Here is an 18,556-nt window from a genome sequence, read left to right as displayed (position 1 = left end):
CTGATCCTTAATTACAGACTTCATTAGAGAGTAAATATATTGTGAGGCTGTTGTTACTACACCTTAATTTTTCAAGCAGTTGCCTTTATGAAGTTGCTACTTTCAAATTACTTTCAAAATATAGAGCTCGCAACAAAAAGTCTGGGAGATTGAAATTTCTAAAGGGTGAATCAGACAGCAAGCAGTGTTGATGGGTAGTGCTGTTGGTCGATCGACATGGGACGGTTAATGCTGGTTTTGGATGACACTGGAGTTGTCATCAGATGGTGTCCCATATGTGCTCGATTGGAGACAGATGTGGTGATACAGCAGACTAAAGCAACATGTCAACACTCTGTAAAGCACAGTGGGTTGCAACAGTGGTATGTGGACGAGCATTATTCTGTTGAAAAACATCCCCTGGAATGCTGTTCATAAATGGCAACACAACAGTGCCACAGCCATATGCTGAACACAGTGGTCTTCTCTCTCGGCAGTCTCACATGCCACAGTTGAGTGTTGGTAATGGTGTCTTGTCACTTTAAAGGAATTCTGGACTAACATCAGCTCACCACATCCAAACTCGCACAAAACAGAGTGTGTGTAAAGCAAACCTGATTTGCATCCTCACTCTTATGCAACAAGTCCAAAATTTGAATAGGTATCATCTTTCAGAAGTAGAAACACATCTGCCAACTTTTGTTTGCGTCACTCCTCCTTAGTGCTGCAATTTTTTTTTTCCATGAATGTAAAAATATACAATAAAATAGAAGAATATAAATGTGACATGTAGTCATGCTGGAGGCAGGTGACAATTATTATAATAATCAGTAGTAGTGCATTCAGGCTGACTGGGTCAGTGGTAAGTCAAACAACAGTCAAGAAATGACTTTATTGCTCATATGATGCATTTCAGAATTTGTCCATCATCAGATATCCAGGAGTGATTGCTGCATGTAGATGAAGAGTTTCCAGTTGTATGTGAAACAAACATTCACATGCAGCAGTCGCTCCGAATATCTGACGATAGATAAATTTCAAAATATGTCATATGAGCAATAAAGTTGTTCCTTGCCTAATTTTTTACTTTTACCATTGTGATCCAACCATCCTGAATGCAGAGCTACTGATTATTAAAATAGAAAAAAATTCAAGATGGAATATGAGCCAGAAAATATTTTCAAAGAACAATTAACTCATTCCTCCCCCTCCCCATAATTTAAATTTTTTTGGGTTGCTATTTCATATACATTTCTCTCAACCTTGTCTTTCTGATTTTATTATTGTTTTGCAGGGATGAAAAGCCCACAGAAAGTGTTGGTGATGTTGACAGTGAAGAAGAAGAATTTGCACCAAGCTTACTTAATAGCACAGTGTACATAATTTCAATGGCACTGCAAGTTGCAACATTTGCCATTAATTATAGGGTAAGTTGTAACTTCCACATTACAGTGAGTTCTTGTTTGACACATTCCATCTATTTTTTGGAACAATTTTCTGAAGCTGTTCACTACATATCTGAGATTATGGATGCATTGTCTTCTGGTTGTCAGCTGTATTGGCACAGACATGTATAAAGCTATTAATATGCAGAATCTTTATAAAATAAATAAAATTTTTTACACTGTAGCTGTACAATATTAATTTGTGTTGAGTAACAATTTGAGCATTAGGTATTTCCAAATTTCCTACAGTTGTTTCATTATTAGTTCTCTGTTTTCTTCTTCTTCTTCTTCTTCTTCATTTTTAAAATTCTGCTTTTTTGTCATTGTTGTTTGTCTTATGTCGAGAATAGAATGTATTTTATGCTACTTGAATCCTGTATTCTCTATGACGTATATTATGCTGTGTTTTACTTTATTATAATTTTTTATAGACTGTAAATTTTTGTAAGAAAGTGCAGAAGTAAAGATTCATTGTAAACAAAAAGGTATCTATTATACTACTTTTATTAGCTACTACAACTGTAATTTCAGTTGTAGTATTTTAGGTTACATACCTGAATTTGTCAGTCATTATGTACTTTCAGTAGTAAACAAAGCAGATTCATTGCTAGCACGCCACTGTTCATCTTAGATTGTGGGATGTGTCGTTGTTGTTTTTCTGCTGGTCTTCAGTCCGACAACTGGCGTGATGCAGCTCTCCACGCTACTCTGTCCTATGCAAGCCTCATCATCCATTTCAACTTGCTTACTGTATTTGACCCTTGGTCTCCCTCCAGAGTTTTTACATCTGTATCTGCCATTGTATGGCATGTGGCAGAAGGTACCATACACCACAAAGGGAATAATTACTGTCTATATGCCTCCATAGAAATCCTTGGGTAACAGAAGAAATATTGAATTTAATTGATGAAAGGAGAAAATATAAAAATGCAGTAAATGAAACAGGCAAAAGGGAATACAAACGTCTCAAAAATGAGATCGACAGAAAGTGCAAAATGGCTAAGCAGGGATGGCTAGAGGACAAATGTAAGGATGTAGAGGCTTGTCTCACTAGGGGTAAGATAGATACTGCCTACAGGAAAATTAGAGAGACCTTTGGAGAGAAGAGAACCACTTGTATGAATATCAAGAGCTCAGATGGCAACCCAGTTCTAAGCAAAGAAGGGAAGGCAGAAAGGTGGAAGGAGTATATAGAGGGTTTATACAAGGGCGATGTACTTGAGGACAATATTATGGAAATGGAAGAGGATGTAGATGAAGATGAAATGGGAGATAAGATACTGCGTGAAGAGTTTGACAGAGCACTGAAAGACCTGAGTCGAAACAAGGCCCCGGGAGTAGACAACATTCCATTAGAACTACTGATGGCCTTGGGAGAGCCAGTCATGAGAAAACTGTACCATCTGGTGAGCAAGATGTATGAGACAGGCGAAATACCCACAGACTTCAAGAAGAATATAATAATTCCAATACCAAAGAAAGCAGGTGTTGACAGATGTGAAAATTACCGAACTATCAGTTTAATAAGTCACAGCTGCAAAATACTAACGCGAATTCTTTACAGACGAATGGAAAAACTGGTAGAAGCGGACCTCGGGGAAGATCAGTTTGGATTCCGTAGAAATGTTGGAACACGTGAGGCAATACTAACCTTACGACTTATCTTAGAAGAAAGATTAAGAAAAGGCAAACCTACGTTTCTAGCATTTGTAGACTTAGAGAAAGCTTTTGACAACGTTAACTGGAATACTCTCTTTCAAATTCTGAAGGTGGCAGGGGTAAAATACAGGGAGCGAAAGGCTATTTACAATTTGTACAGAAACCAGATGGCAGTTATAAGAGTCGAGGGACATGAAAGGGAAGCAGTGGTTGGGAAAGGAGTGAGACAGGGTTGTAGCCTCTCCCCGATGTTATTCAATCTGTATATTGAGCAAGCAGTAAAGGAAACAAAAGAAAAATTCGGAGTAGGTATTAAAATTCATGGAGAAGAAGTAAAAACTTTGAGGTTCGCCGATGACATTGTAATTCTGTCAGAGACAGCAAAGGACTTGTAAGAGCAGTTGAACGGAATGGACAGTGTCTTGAAAGGAGGATATAAGATGAACATCAACAAAAGCAAAACGAGGATAATGGAATGTAGTCAAATTAAATCGGGTGATGCTGAGGGGATTAGATTAGGAAATGAGACACTTAAAGTAGTAAAGGAGTTTTGCTATTTAGGGAGTAAAATAACTGATGACGGTCGAAGTAGAGAGGATATAAAATGTAGACTGGCAATGGCAAGGAAAGCGTTTCTCAAGAAGAGAAATTTGTTAACATCGAGTATAGATTTAAGTGTCAGGAAGTCGTTTCTGAAAGTATTTGTATGGAGTGTAGCCATGTATGGAAGTGAAACATGGACGATAACCAGTTTGGACAAGAAGAGAATAGAAGCTTTCGAAATGTGGTGCTACAGAAGAATGCTGAAGATAAGGTGGGTAGATCACGTAACTAATGAGGAGGTATTGAATAGGATTGGGGAGAAGAGAAGTTTGTGGCACAACTTGACTAGAAGAAGGGATCGGTTGGTAGGACATGTTTTGAGGCATCAAGGGATCACAAATTTAGCATTGGAGGGCAGCGTGGAGGGTAAAAATCGTAGAGGGAGACCAAGAGATGAATACACTAAGCAGATTCAGAAGGATGTAGGTTGCAGTAGGTACTGGGAGATGAAGAAGCTTGCTCAGGATAGAGTAGCATGGAGAGCTGCATCAAACCAGTCTCAGGACTGAAGACCACAACAACAACAACATGCCTCCATATGAACCCGAATTTGTTGTATCTCCTCTTTGTGGTCCTTATGCGAAATGTACATTGGAGGCAATACAACCATTCTGCAGTCAGCTGCAAATCTCTCACCCCTAAATTTTCTCAATAGCATTTTGCGAAGAGAAAGTCTTCCCCTCACACTTCCCTCCATTACCAAATGATGAGACGTCATGCTTAAGGATTTGTCCTGCCATCCAATCCCTTCTTGTAACCAAGTTGTGACATTTTTTTTCCCCCAGTTTGATTCATTACCTGCTCACTGGTTCTCAGTTGACCCATGTAACCTTCAGGCAGTGGAAAGTCCAGGATGGTATAACAGTAATACAAAAACAATTATTGCTACTCACCACATACAGGAGGCATTGAGTCACAGACACACAGTGAAAAGATTGCTAAACTTTTAGCCTTCTCCAGAAGCAGAAAACAAAGACAAAAATGACTTGCATACACATGGATACTGCCTATGGCTGCTCGGACCCTGACTGCAGAATGTGCCAGCATCTAGCATGAGCGGCAATCTGGAGTGAGATGTGTGGATAAAAAGGAGGCATGAGGTGGGGAGAGGGTGGCAGGGTAGGGGTGGTGGAAGATGATGTGCAGCTGTGGTAGCAAGTATGGATGTTGGGGGGATAGGGCCGCTAGGTGCAGAGTCAGTAGCTGTGCTGTACCCCAGGGGGACCACAGATCTTTTGTGGCTACATACGCAATGTGAATGTGTCCCCGAGCTATTGCAGCCTTTATTCTTTACCAGGCTGCTGTACATTCCCCTTCCTTCTCCATCCCTATCCGTCTTCCTTTCCCTTTGCCCCTTCCTTTCCCTCTCTTGGTGTTCTTCTTTATGTTGGCCCAGCTATCCTTTTGACTTTGCTTCACCTTGTGGTTTTGGTTAGTTGCTTTTCCTCCTCTATTTTGGCTTTTCTGTTTTGGTCCCCCTCAGGCGTTTGACTTTCATCTCTAAATTTGAAATCTGTAGTGCGAGCCAGATGGGGAAGAACTCCCTCCCTAGCGTCTTTGGTGTAGGTTCCCCTCCTCCTCCTCCTCCTCCTCCTCGCCCTCTACCTTTTCCTCCCTTCGCTTCCCTCCCCACAATAACCCTTTTGCCTCCATGCTAGGTCAATCAGATTGGTAGCCAGTCTGTGTGGTAGGGCTGTTGTATACCCACCTGGGCCTGCCGACACCACAGGGATCACATTGCTGGGACCTGTCCTGTAAACGCCTTGTGCAATCCTATGAGTGCTTGCCCATCTTTTCTGGACATCGGAACACCCAACAATGACTGTCCTCCCAAGTGGCCGTTGCTGTGGCTGGGTGATGCTCACAAGGCGAGCCCCTGTTCGGAGTAGGTGATATGCGGGCAGATGTTAGGCACATGAAACATGTTAAACTCTCTGGCCCCTCTTCTGTGGCCGTGCCTCTTTCTCGACATAGTTCCGTCTCAGTTCCTGTTTCTGCCTTACCGGCCTTACCCTTCTTGTTTACCCCCTGGGAAGAGAGCCAGGCCCAATGGCTTGGGGTGAAACCCTTTCCTCAGTTCCTGGTTTGTACCAGGACCAACAGGGAGACTTTTGCCGCCACCAAACCCCTTTTCTTTGTGGACCAAATTGAGGACAATTTCAGTGAAGTTGAGTTGTTAAGCAAGGTGAGATCTGGCGCTCTACTTATAAACACAACTTCTGCCAGTCAGCCAGCCTGCATCTGTGGCTGCAACCGTTTAGGAGACATGCTCATGATTATCGCTCCTCACAAGTCACTCAGTATGACACAGGATGTAATTTTCTATAGGGACCTTCTCCTCCAGTCCGATGATGAACACAGGGCAAATCTGGAACAATGTGGTGTCCATTTTGCCCGGCATGTCCAGAAAGGTCCTAAGGACCATTGTGTAGACACTGTGGCTTTCATCCTGGCATTTGATGGGGATAAGCTGCCCGAGAAGGTCAAGATAATGGTGTGCAGATGTGACGTGAAACTGTACATTCCGCCTCCCATGTGTTGCTTCTGTTGCCTCAAGTTTGGCTACATGTCCTCGCAATGGTTTGGCCACATGTCCTTGCAATGCGATACCCCTCCCATATGTGGTGACTGTGGCCGCCCTCTTCGTGTGGGGAGGCCTTGCAACCCCCCCCCCCCTCCCCCTTACCGCCATCCTGTCCCCCTTCCCTTCCCATCCCTCACCCTCAGTGCCTCCTGTCCCTTCCCCTCCAGGAACAGCTCCTACTCATCCTCCTCCTCGGCCAGGGAAGACATCCTATGGATGGGGCTCCCTCTTGGAACACCCAAGTGTTTGTAGTACAGGAAGCTTGCACCCTCGGGTCGGACAAGAGACCCACACTCCAAGGGCCCCAAAGCCACTATCTCTCTGTCCAATCCCGACATCACTGCCACTTGTTCCCTTACTGATAATGCCTCCTCCCTCCCTCCGAGGAAGAAGAAGAAGAAGCAGTGCAAGTCAAAGGACTGGGCTTCCCGGGGGCTTTGCCCCCTTCTCCTGATCCTGAATCAGACCCAGTTATGCCACCCCATCCTCGTTGGTGAAGACCACCGACCAAGTGAAGTGACGTCCTCTCGGCTTCTTTATGTCTCACCTGGACTCTCACCACTTGATAATCCAGTGGAATTACAACGGATATTACCGTCACCTATTGGAAATAGAAGGCCTTGTTTCCCCCTACTCTTTTTTCTGTCTTGCTCCTCAAGAAACGCACTTCATGATGACCACTCTCCAACATTTCGTGGTTATCGTGTTTTCTGTCTGAGCCATGCCAGCTCCGGATAGCGTCTGGAGAGGTCTGCAATTTGGTTTGCGTTGATGTCATTAGTGACTGGATCCACCTTCATACCAGCCTGGAAGCAATACGAAAGTGCAGATGACTCGAGCAATCACCATTTGCAATGTGTACCTCCCTCCAGGGTGCTCTCTGGGGGAGAGCCACTTCGTCGGGTAGGGGTCTTCTACTCGACCAACTTATTGCAGACTTTGATTGTGTCTTCTCAATGACAGTTCCCCTACCCACATTAGTGCACCTTTGCTGCTATCGATCTCACAATCTCCTCCCTTCTCTTGTGACTTCCCTACATCTGTCACTCCAAGATGATCTTTGTGACAGAACCACTGGAAAGTGGTCACTATCATTCCCTTGCCATCGCCCGGCAGACGTGCCCCCACGTTGATCATTCCGTGGGACCAATTGGCTTTTATATACGTCTGCTGTGCACTTCCACACCTCTCTTTTGAATTGCATTGATGCAGTTGTGCAGGGAATCTCTGCCACTATTCTTCATGCTGCTGGCACTGCTGTTCCCCTATTCAGAGATCTCCCTCATTGTTGACCTGTTCCATGATGGACCAAGGACATAGCAGTCAGTCCTGGACTGCAAACGGGTGCTGCAGCGATTTAAACAACCCCCTTCACAGTCCATCCTCCTCACTTTGAAGCGTCTCCTTGCTAAGGCTTGTTGCCTTATTAAGCGGAGTAAAAGGGAATGCTGGGAGTGCTATCTTTGTTCCCTTTGCCTCTTCATTGCAGGTTTGGTCCAAGCTCTATAGCCTTCTGGGCCACCAGTGACAGTCAACTGTCCAAGGCCTTATCTTCCAAGATGCTCTGGCTAATGATTCATATGTACTTGCAGGACACTGTGCAACACACTTTGCGACTGCATTGGTGTCCTCTTGATATCCTGCTTCCTTTCTCTGGCAGAAACACTGAGTTGAACAGACCGCTCCCTCTGTTTCAACCCTCACCAAACTGAACTCTATAATGAACCGTTCACTGAATATGAATTCTCGCAGGCTCTTACCTCTTCCCATGACATGGCCCCAGGCCTGGATTCCATCCACAACCAGATGATGCAATACTTGGATGTTACACAGAGGCAGTATCTACTCAGGGTCTTCTACTGCATTTGGCTCACAGGTGCCTTCCCCTCGCAATGGCGAGACAGTACAGTTATCCCAGTCCTTAAGCTGGGAAGAACCAAACATCTCTCGGCAACTACCGCCCGATTAGCCTGACGTATGCACTTTGTAAACTTCTGGAGAGGATGGTTAGCTTTCGATTATGTTGGGCACTCGTATCTCGGACCTCTTGTCCTCGTATCAGTGTGGCTTCAGGGAAGGATGATCTCCAACTGACCATTTACTCAGAATGAATACTGCAATCCGACAGGTTTTACTAACTGCTGGCACCTTATCGCGGTCTTTTTGGCCTACATAAGGCATACGATATGGCTTGGTGCCATCACATTTTAGTTACCCTCCACGACTGGGACTTTCGCGATCCCCTTCTGATTTTTATTCGCGAGTTTTTATCCCACTGCCACTTCCGGGTTCGAATTGGCACTTTACTCAGCACCCCTCAGATTCAGGAGAAACGGTATCCCACAGGGTTCAGTATGAAGTGTCACACTCTTCCTCATAGCCATCAATGACCTTGTAACCTCAGTTGGGTCACTGGTTATCCTGCCATTGTATGTCGACAATTTTTGCATCTGGTGCAGCTCCCAATTTTTAGCGTCTGCTGAGTGCAAGTTCCAAGGCACCATCTGACGGACCTCTGTGAGGGCTACCTCCCATGGTTTCCAGTTTTCTCCCTCCAAAACACCAGTTACACATTTTTGTTGTCAACCCATAGTACACCCCAAACCAAAACTTTATTTAGGTGACAAGCTCCTAGATGCTGTAGTACAGTCGTGTGTCTTGGGCCTTATTTTTGATAAAAAGCTGACATGGCTGCCTCATATTGGCCACCTAAAGATTACACACATGCGGAAGCTTAATGCTCTCCGCCTCCTCACCCACATCTTGGAGTGCAGACCATGCTACTCTTCTTCATCTTTACCATGCCTTGGTGTTGTCCAGACTAGTTTATGGAAGTCTGGCTTATGGCTCAACAGCTCCTTCCACTCAAAAAACTCTTGATCCTCTTCACCATTGCGTGGTGTGTCTGGCTATCCTGTTGACAGTCTCCTTGCAGAAGCAGGGATTCATCCCCCCCCCCCCCCCTTACAAATATGATGAAGCCAACTCCTGGTTTCTTGCGCAATTGCCATTTACAGATTCCTTGACCATTTTGTGTACTGTGTTCTCTTTGCAAGCAAGGGACGGTACCACCCATGGGTGGGATAGCCTGTTGAAAGGTGTCCCACTTCCTTCTGTTGGGATCTCCATCTCCACTCACTGGAATGCGCCCTGTATCTTTTGTCTCAACCCCCCCTCCCCCTGGATGGTGCCTAGGCCATGGATTAGGACCAACCTATTCCAGGATTGTAAGGTCTCTGTTGCCCCTATGGTATTCCAATGTTTTGTACGTTCCATCCTTGCAGTTCCAGGGTGCTACCATCGTCTACACCGGAGGTTCTAAGGCAATAGATAAAGCGGGATATGCTTTCACATCTCCTACTGGCTTAGAACACCATTAATTGCTGGAATCATGTAGTGTGTTCATAGAAGAGCTGCTAGCCATTACCAGGGTGCTCCATTTTGTTACTCAGGCCTCCCTCCACAGTGTTTTAATATGTACTGACTGAATGAGCAGCCTGCAGGCAATCGACCAATGCTACTCTTGTCATCCTGTGGTCTCTGCTATCCATGAACTTCTCTGCTCCCTTGGCTGTGCCGCCTGCTCAGTTGTCTTTCTGTGGGTCCCAAGTCATGTGGGTATCGCAGGGAATGAACTGACTGATCGTTTGGCTAGAGAAGTCAATACTCACCCATTGTTTCCTTTCGTGCCTCCACCTGCATATATGTGGATCTATGTCAGATCTTTTTTGCCCAAAAGTGGGATGACAACTGGTGTGCTACTGCTCTCAACAATAAACTCTGCACAATCGAGGAGAATTGGCGCTCTTCCTTCCATTCCTCTCAGAAGGAGTCCACTGTTTTATGCCATCTACACATTGGTCACACCAGGTTCACCCACTGTTTCCTCCTGCGTAACAAACCATCCCCACAATGTGGATTTGGTGCCAGGCTGATGGTATCCCATGTATTGGAGGAATGTCCCCTTCTTTGGGTATCATAACTTCCTTGTTTTATAGTTTGACTTCCCTGACTGGTTCCATGCATTTGTTGCAGACCCTCTTTCATCCGTGAGTAACCCCGGAACTGCAGGACTGATGACCTCTCTCTTTGGCCCCATAAATCCTCTCAATTAATCAGTCAAGCAGTCAATCAGTAGCTGTGCTGGGGAAAAGGGAAAGAGAGAAGGGGAAAAGGGTGTGCGATGTTCCTCTTATCTGTTGTTGGTGCTGCATTTATTTTACGTAGCTCGAAGTCTTGTATCTTGCTGTAATGAAATGTTATTCTGTGAACATACTATGAAGGATAGTACCAAATGATGTAGACCAAGCAATAGATGAATTTTAAAACTGACTCCTCTCACTAATTTCACACTATAACTTTGTTGATTGCCAATTCTAGTTTTGAAAATCACAATATAAACAGATAGAGAGATGTGCATCTCTTCCTTTGTAAACATATCCAGAAGAGAACTAATACAACCATTAATAATAAACACCATATTTGTTGAATTTCACAGTGGCATAAGCTTGAGAGAACAAGTAAGAAGACACACAAAATAATTTGTAGTTAGATCACCAGAATTAATAACACTGTCCAGTAGATAGTGTTTGTAGAATATTAGCACCCAGAAGTTACATGTTTACTATTTCACACAAGATGTTATGGAGCAAATATCTTTCACAGCTGTGGACTCCTTACATTAACTGACATACTATTGTCATCCAAAAATTTGGTTACCATGGACTCTTAACATGATCTGACTGGGAAGTGTTACTCAGTTACTTACTAGTTGCAGATTCTAAGCTACTTAAATGTTTGTTGTTTACTTCCCGACCACAAACTTTCACTTTAACTGAAATGGAGGTGTGTCTGTCTAAAGACATATGTAAGAATATGATGTAATTTCTGAAACTGTGTAACACTGGAACCACTGACATGTGGTGTAACACAGAACTGTGGCTGGGTCACTTATGACCCAGGTATCTTTCCCTTTTATCATCTTGTTTCCATAGATTATTGTGGCTACTAATGCACCTAATCTTTGAAGTGCCGGATATTTTATTCTAAAATCAACAAAAGTAAAGTAGATATTCTTACATTATCAATTATTATTTAGAAAACTTACACACATTTGCTGTGTGACTTTCTGGCTAGCATCATGTAATGAGCACAAATAATAGTCTTTTGGTGTGCATTTATTGCAACAAGATTTCTTAAACATATGACACTTTACAAATGATTTGTTTCCTGCGCAATCAGGCTTTACAAGACAACATGTTCACATTTCTTGTCTCTCAGGAATGTCTTCTGGAGTGATGCAGGTACTAATCTTCCTGATTGCTGTTTGCTTGATGGGGATAAGCTGCCCGAGAAGGTCAAGATAATGGTGTACAGATGTGACGTGAAACCGTACATTCCAGCTCCCATGTGTTGCTTCCGTTGCCTCAAATTTGGCCACATGTCCTCACAATGGTTTGGCCACATGTCCTCTCAAACAGCATGAGAAATGTGTTAAGGAAAGCATTATATTTGTCATCTATTTAATTCACCTGCAATGCTCAGAAAATGATTATTAAATACTGTACATATATCTGACCCATCAGTAACAGAAATATTTTTACTACAAACTGACTTTATATCATCAACCATGTGCTGCTGACCTTAACAACTGACCATATAATTTTAATTTTATCATGTGAATTAGCCATTCTATTTGCATACCACATACTCGTTGCCTTCCTAATAACATTTTTAAGCACCTCACAATACTGTTTGTTATGGATTAGTGCAGCTTGATTGTGACTACTTCTAACATATTGATATAATTCCCTCTTTGTTCTACATGATATCCTTATCCCACTAGTCAGCTGCCTTTTACTGCTAGTACCCATTTTAGAATGTCTAATGGAAAACAACTCTCAAACAGCATGAGAAATGTGTGAAGGAAAGCATTATATTTGTCATCTATGTTACTGGCACTATAAACATCCTGCCACTCTTATTCCTTAACGAGGTTTAAAAAACACTGCATTGCTGTTGAATTGGCTTTCTTACATAGTTTATAATTATATGTGTCATTTGATTGAGTACAAAAGCCTTTTAAGTGTTGAAATTTGTGTGACATGGTCTGAAAGGCTGTTCACCCTTTTACTAACAGAATGCCCATCTAGTAATAGAGAATGAATAAAACTATTGTCTATGGCTGTGCTGCTGTTCCCCTGCACCCTAGTTGGAAAATACACAGTCTGCATCAGGTCATATGAGTTTAGGAGATCTACCAACATCCTTTTTCTTGCACAATCATATACAAAATTAATATTGAAGTCACCACATATAACTAATTTTTGGTACTCCAATAAAGTGAACCAAGAACCTTCTCTAGCTTGAGCGGAAATGCCCTGAAGTCAGAGTTAGGGGATCTATAGACAACAACAATTAGTAGTTTAGTTTCACTAAATTCAACTGCTCCTATACAACATTCAAATATCTGTTCAGTGCAGTGCTGTGACACGTCTATGGACTCAAACAGAATACTGTTTTTTAAGTGCATGGCCACTCCCCTACTCCACAAGGAACTCCTTGAAAAACAGACAGCTAATCTGTATCCTGGTAAAGAAAGCCTCTGAATTGTCAGATTATTTAAGTGGTGCTCCAATATGCCAATAATGTTAGTCAAGATCTATAAGCAGTTCACTAACTGTATCTCTAATACCTCTTATATTTTGATGAAATACGCTAATTCCTTCTGTACTTGGATACTTGATGTCCTCTGAAGGTGATTCCTTAGTTAGAGGGACTTCCTTTAAGCAGGTATACCTATCAACTGACACCAATCTAAAACAGGTGCAGCTCTAACATCAACTACTACAGAAATTTTTCCATGAGTGATTCCACCACCACTCACTACACTGTCACTTATAAGCTTTGCCCCGCCACCCCTTCCCGTACCTATTGAGGTGCAGGCCATGCCTAGTGAAACCCAGTCTACTGATAGACTTAACTGGCACCACTGCAATGTGACACATGCCCTCTGCCATCAGTGTCCCGTGTTAACACGCCTAACGGCTGCTTTAAGATGAGGCTGACCATGACGCTGAAACAGCTGCATGAAATGTACATTAGTGCCACCAATATGAGTTGCTATCTTTACCTATCGACCACCTACATCATATTCCCCGTTCCTATCAAGACTGTTTCCTGCTCCCCCCACTACCACTACCTGATCCTCTTTTGTAAAATTCCTACATACCGTATTTACTCGAATCTAAGCCGCACTCGAATCTAAGCCGCACCTGAAAAATGAGACTCGAAATCAAAGAAAAAAAAATTCCAGAATCTAAGCCGCACCTGAAATTTGAGACTCGAAATTCAAGAGGAGAGGGAAGTTTTATACCGCACCTCCAAATCGAAACAAAGTTGGTCCATTGTAACATGAGACACAATTTAGGTCGAATGGATGAAGATGCAGCTCCAGTAGTTTGGTTCGAGCCGTAAGCTTAGCAGTTCAGCTTTACCAGGTAGCCATTGCCATGCATCAGGTGCTCCGTCTGTATTTATACGGGTACCCTTCCTTTTTCACGTGCTTCGTCTGGTTTCAATCGATTGCTTATTTTGCTTTGATCTGATAAGTGCCATTCTCTTTGTTATAGGTGTTTACATCACTCTAAGCTGAAAATGCATTATTGTACTGTGTCATGCATTGTTTGTCACATTCTGATAGTGTTTACGACCTGTCACCGCTCGCGGCATGGCTTGATTTTGTGCACGCTACTGCCGCTTACAATAAAAAAAGAAAGGAATTTTCTCATAAGTGAAACGATGGCAAGGGACTGCTATTTATTGTTGCTTACACTGCTGCTTTATTTGATAATGATCAACAAGAACCAAATAATAGACTGCGTATGATAGAAGATGTTCTGAATGAGAGTTTAACGAAAAATTTTCTCCGTTTGAAAATCTTTGCAGATGCCTCTTTAGTACATTACATTCTGCACAGAAATTAGTCATCTTAGATTTAAAAATCTAGTCAGTTGCCGTGTGCTTCATTTCCGACTGTCTCACTATTTAGCATAAGAATAATACGAATTTAAACATGATGTGATATGTATATTCTTCCACATTTGCTGTTGTCTCGCTCTAGTTTCGTAGTTTATTAGGCAGACAGAATTTAAATGAGATAGCAGAGAACATGAAAGAATACATGGCATAATGTTTACATTCTTCTATCTTTTCTTTTAATTTATTTACTGATGCAGAGGTTTCGGTGCCAGTATTTATCTTTGTGCCTGCAAAGCATGCTTGTGTAGTGCTAAATATATTTGACGGCAGATGTCAGTTGTGGCGGTACCTACCAACATTTTCCAGAACTTCCGCTTACTTTGCACTCGATTCTAAGCCGCAGGCGGTTTTTTGGATAGCAAAAATCGGAAAAAAAGGGCGGCTTAGATCCGAGTAAATACGGTAACTCCCCTACGCTTTCAGTAACCTGAGCCAACCCTGCACAATGCTGGTGACCTGGTACTCACTCCCCAACACTTCCTGCAACTGCTGGCGCACACCTGTACCATGTGAACTACCTAGCAGCAGAACCTTCTTTCAGTTACACTTTGCAACTGACTTAGGCCTCCTAACTGCTGAGGACTACTGGATGTTTCCTACACCTACAGCTACAAGAGGCTCCTCTCCAATCAACTCTGACAATTGGTAAAATCTATTGCATGTATGCAACGTATAACTGTCTGAATACCTCCTCCTCCTAGCTGCCTTCTTGCCAACTGCCAGTTCCCATTCCCCACCTCCCTTCACCCTCTTCAACCTATCTAGTTCCTCCTTTGCATATTGTATAACTGCACATGAAGGGCACAGATCTTACGCCCCTGCTCCTCTATCAACTTATTTGTATTACAGATTCTGTATTTCCAGGAGAGGACCTCGCTATACTGCCCACTGGCTCTTCCCACCCTCCCCCCATGAAAATACTTCAAACGAATCCCACACTGTAATCCACTACTCACAAACCTATGACAAAGCCCACTCCTCTGACTTGTGGTAAAATTTTACAGTTACTGGAAAAAATATTAAATGTCTACATTGCCTAAGTTCAGTTGCACCAGAAGAACTATGTACAGAGTTAACAATAGTGGTCTCAAAATTCTCTCTCTACTTTTATTAACACTATTAAACCACAACTAATACCAAACCAACAGAATTTCACAAAATATATTAGCTAAAACTAAAAATTCAAGTGGTCAATGGAACACTCAACGTAGTTAAAATGGTGAATGAAAATTTTATTGAAATATTTCACTAGAAACAATAAGAAACGTCAGCTGGAAACTGTCGCTCGATATTTACTACATGACTTCAACAAACAGAAAACTCTAAAAAACACAGTGAACGAACATTTCCAAAAGTTTATTAAACTGTTATTTTGCCACAAACAGCAAGAGACACCGTTGAAAACTATTAAATTTAATAACTGTAACAGTGCACAAACAACTTTGTCAGAACTTAAGAACCATTCATATTCGGATGAACGATTGAAAACTACTAAATTTAATATTCTAATACAGTGCACAAAAATTTGACAGTACTTAGCTTTATAATCGCTACAGCTGAAACCGCATGCTGCAGGATGTAAACACACTACTGAGTACTGAGGCGTGAGACTAGGATGAATGACATAAGCACACTCACTATTAACAGACCACTTGAGTCAATAACACAGAAACAAAGACTTAGATGAATGAAAATCCACTAATAAGTTACTTTTACAGCAAATATTAACACAAATAAACTTTAAAATAAGTAACTGAAGACTAAAACTGTATAAAATCAAACATTTCCATAAATTTCATTGTGAATGTTCTTCTTCAGAAACACTCTTACTGCATTCATCTGATCCTCTTCTAGGTTGTATTTAGCAACCAAACCAAATAGGTTACAAACGGCAGCGGTGAGTTGATTTCATCACAGTCAGCACAGTTTCTTTGAAGCTATCCATTAACCACTAATATCGCCTTGTGCCAAGTTATTTCTATATTTTTAGTTTTAAATACCCCCTTAACAAGCTAAAATCCTTTTCTGTGAGAAAGATGTAAGAGTGACCACAATTTTATTTTTCATTAAGGATCCATTTTCTTCATCCATCATCTTCATCCAATTATCACTATGAGCAAATGCTGAAGCTTATTCAACAGTCTTACGACATTCAGACATGGAACTTAATGAAATCAACAGAGATCCTGTTTCTCTCTGTGTTGAATAGTCTGTATTCATTTTCAGAACTTGTAATCTCATGTCAAAATCTGTTGATTTTCATCTCTCAAGTATGTAGGCATCAACATCATTAGCTGGTTGCTACTCAACATTGTCGCAAATGCTTGTAATGAAACTATCATCATCATCATCATCATCATCATCATCATCATCATCATCATCATCTCTAGAATCATATTTGTGTTGCTTCTCTATTCTCTCTTGCTGTGTGGCATACCGTGAAGCAGTGCAGAGATAGTTCCAGTGTAGGATGTAGTATCTGGGCAGGTCCCAACAAATTCCGATTGATGGGCTATGGGGTGCAGCTGGTTCCAGGCCTGAAACTGAGCAAGCAATTGATTGCTGTCACTGGAAGTTGTGTTCTGCCTAAATATCTGACCATGTGATGTGCGGGCGTAGCTCTTTTTATATATATATATATATATATAGTTATAATATAGGGAAACATTCCACGTAGGGTCTGCTTGTGTCTGTATATGTGTGGATGGATATGTGTGTGTGTGCGAGTGTATACCTGTCCTTTTTCCCCCTAAGGTAAGTCTTTCCGCTCCCGGGATTGGAATGACTCCTTACCCTCTCCCTTAAAACCCACATCCTTTCGTCTTTCCCCTCTCCTTCCCTCTTTCCTGATGAGGCAACAGTTTGTTGCGAAAGCTTGAGTTTTGTGTGTATGTTTGTGTTCGTTTGTGTGTCTGTCGACCTGCCAGCACTTTCATTTGGTAAGTCACATCATCTTTGTTTATATATATATATATATATAGCAGCAGCACCTGTTTCCCATGCACACTCTGCTCGGAAGCATGGCTGGTGACACAGAGTGGTGTCTGTAACAATTGGTTTCTCACAGACTGTTCATAAACCATGTCATCTCACCACACACCATGTCCTTGTGTTATTTGTAAATAGTCTACTGAGAGAGATGCCTGCAAGAGAAGGGTAAATGAACCCATAGTGCAAAGATGTTTTGCTGAAAGTGTAACGTAGTCAGCCTACGACTGGTATACAACAGGGATATACGGCACTATCCTACGTTAAGATTGGCAAACTATTCCCTCTTACTATTCTTATGATGCCATTGAATTAGTCCTGATTGTGGGAGTGAATTTAGTTAAAATTTTAGTTTTCACACCATTATAATGGATTAATGTCACCCCCATTAGATTTATCAGTTTTCCACAAACATCTTTTCACTGCAGCAAGACTCACTTGTTAATTAAATACATTCATCCTATGTTACACATTTTTATTTGATCAGTAACTCTTCGTTTTGAAAAAATATCAGAGATATTATTCGTCTTTTGGTCATCAGTCTTCCAACTGGTTTGATGCAGCCCACCACAAATTCCTCTCCTGTGCCAACCTCTTCCTCTCCTGTGCCAACCTCTTCATTTCAGAGTAGCATTTGCAACTTTCCTCAGTTATTTGATGGATGTATTCAAACTCTGCGTTCCTCTATAATTTTTGCCTTATACTTCTGGCAGTCATTCCCTGACATCTTAACAGCTGTCCTATCGTCCTGTCCCTTATCCTTGTCAGTGTTTTCCACATATTCCTTTCCTCTCAGATTCAGCCCACCTATAACACCATAACTCAAATGATCCGATTGTCTTCTGTTCCGGTTTTCCCACAGTTCATCTTACACTACCACTGACATTCTCAGAAATCTCTTCCTCAAATTAAGACATATGTTTGAAACAAGTAGACGTCTTGTCCAGAAATTCCCTTTTTGCCAGTGCTAGTCCGCTTTTGATGCCCTCCTTGCTCCATCTGCCATTGCTTATTCTGCTGCCTAGGTTGTAGAATTCCTTAACTTCATCTACTTCATGACCATCAATCCTGATGTTAAGTTTCTCACTGTTCTCATTTCTGCAACTTCTCATTACTTTTGCATTCTTTGATTTACTCTCAGTCCATATACTGTACTCATTAGACTGTTCATTGCATTCAGGAGATCATTTAATTCTTCTTCACTTTCACTCAGGATAACAATATCATCAGTGAAATGTATCACTGATATTCTTTCGCT

At 42.0% G+C, this 18,556-nt stretch overlaps 1 protein-coding gene across 1 annotated transcript in view; it reads left to right on the top strand.

Annotated features, from left to right (window-relative positions):
* Window positions 1-18,556, top strand: part of LOC126263195 (endoplasmic reticulum transmembrane helix translocase) — a 190,358-nt gene that overhangs the window by 137,064 nt on the left and 34,738 nt on the right. Inside the window, exon 20 of the mRNA XM_049960258.1 lies at window positions 1,274-1,406. Coding sequence (XP_049816215.1) covers window positions 1,274-1,406 — 133 coding nt within the window. The remainder of the gene's footprint in view (window positions 1-1,273; window positions 1,407-18,556) is intronic.

The sequence above is a fragment of the Schistocerca nitens genome, chromosome 6 (genome assembly GCF_023898315.1).
Source record: "Schistocerca nitens isolate TAMUIC-IGC-003100 chromosome 6, iqSchNite1.1, whole genome shotgun sequence".
In the NCBI taxonomy this organism is placed as follows: Eukaryota; Metazoa; Arthropoda; class Insecta; order Orthoptera; family Acrididae; genus Schistocerca; species Schistocerca nitens.
The sequence above is the reverse complement of the archived record's forward strand: the minus strand, read 5'-3'. Positions and strand labels throughout refer to the sequence as shown.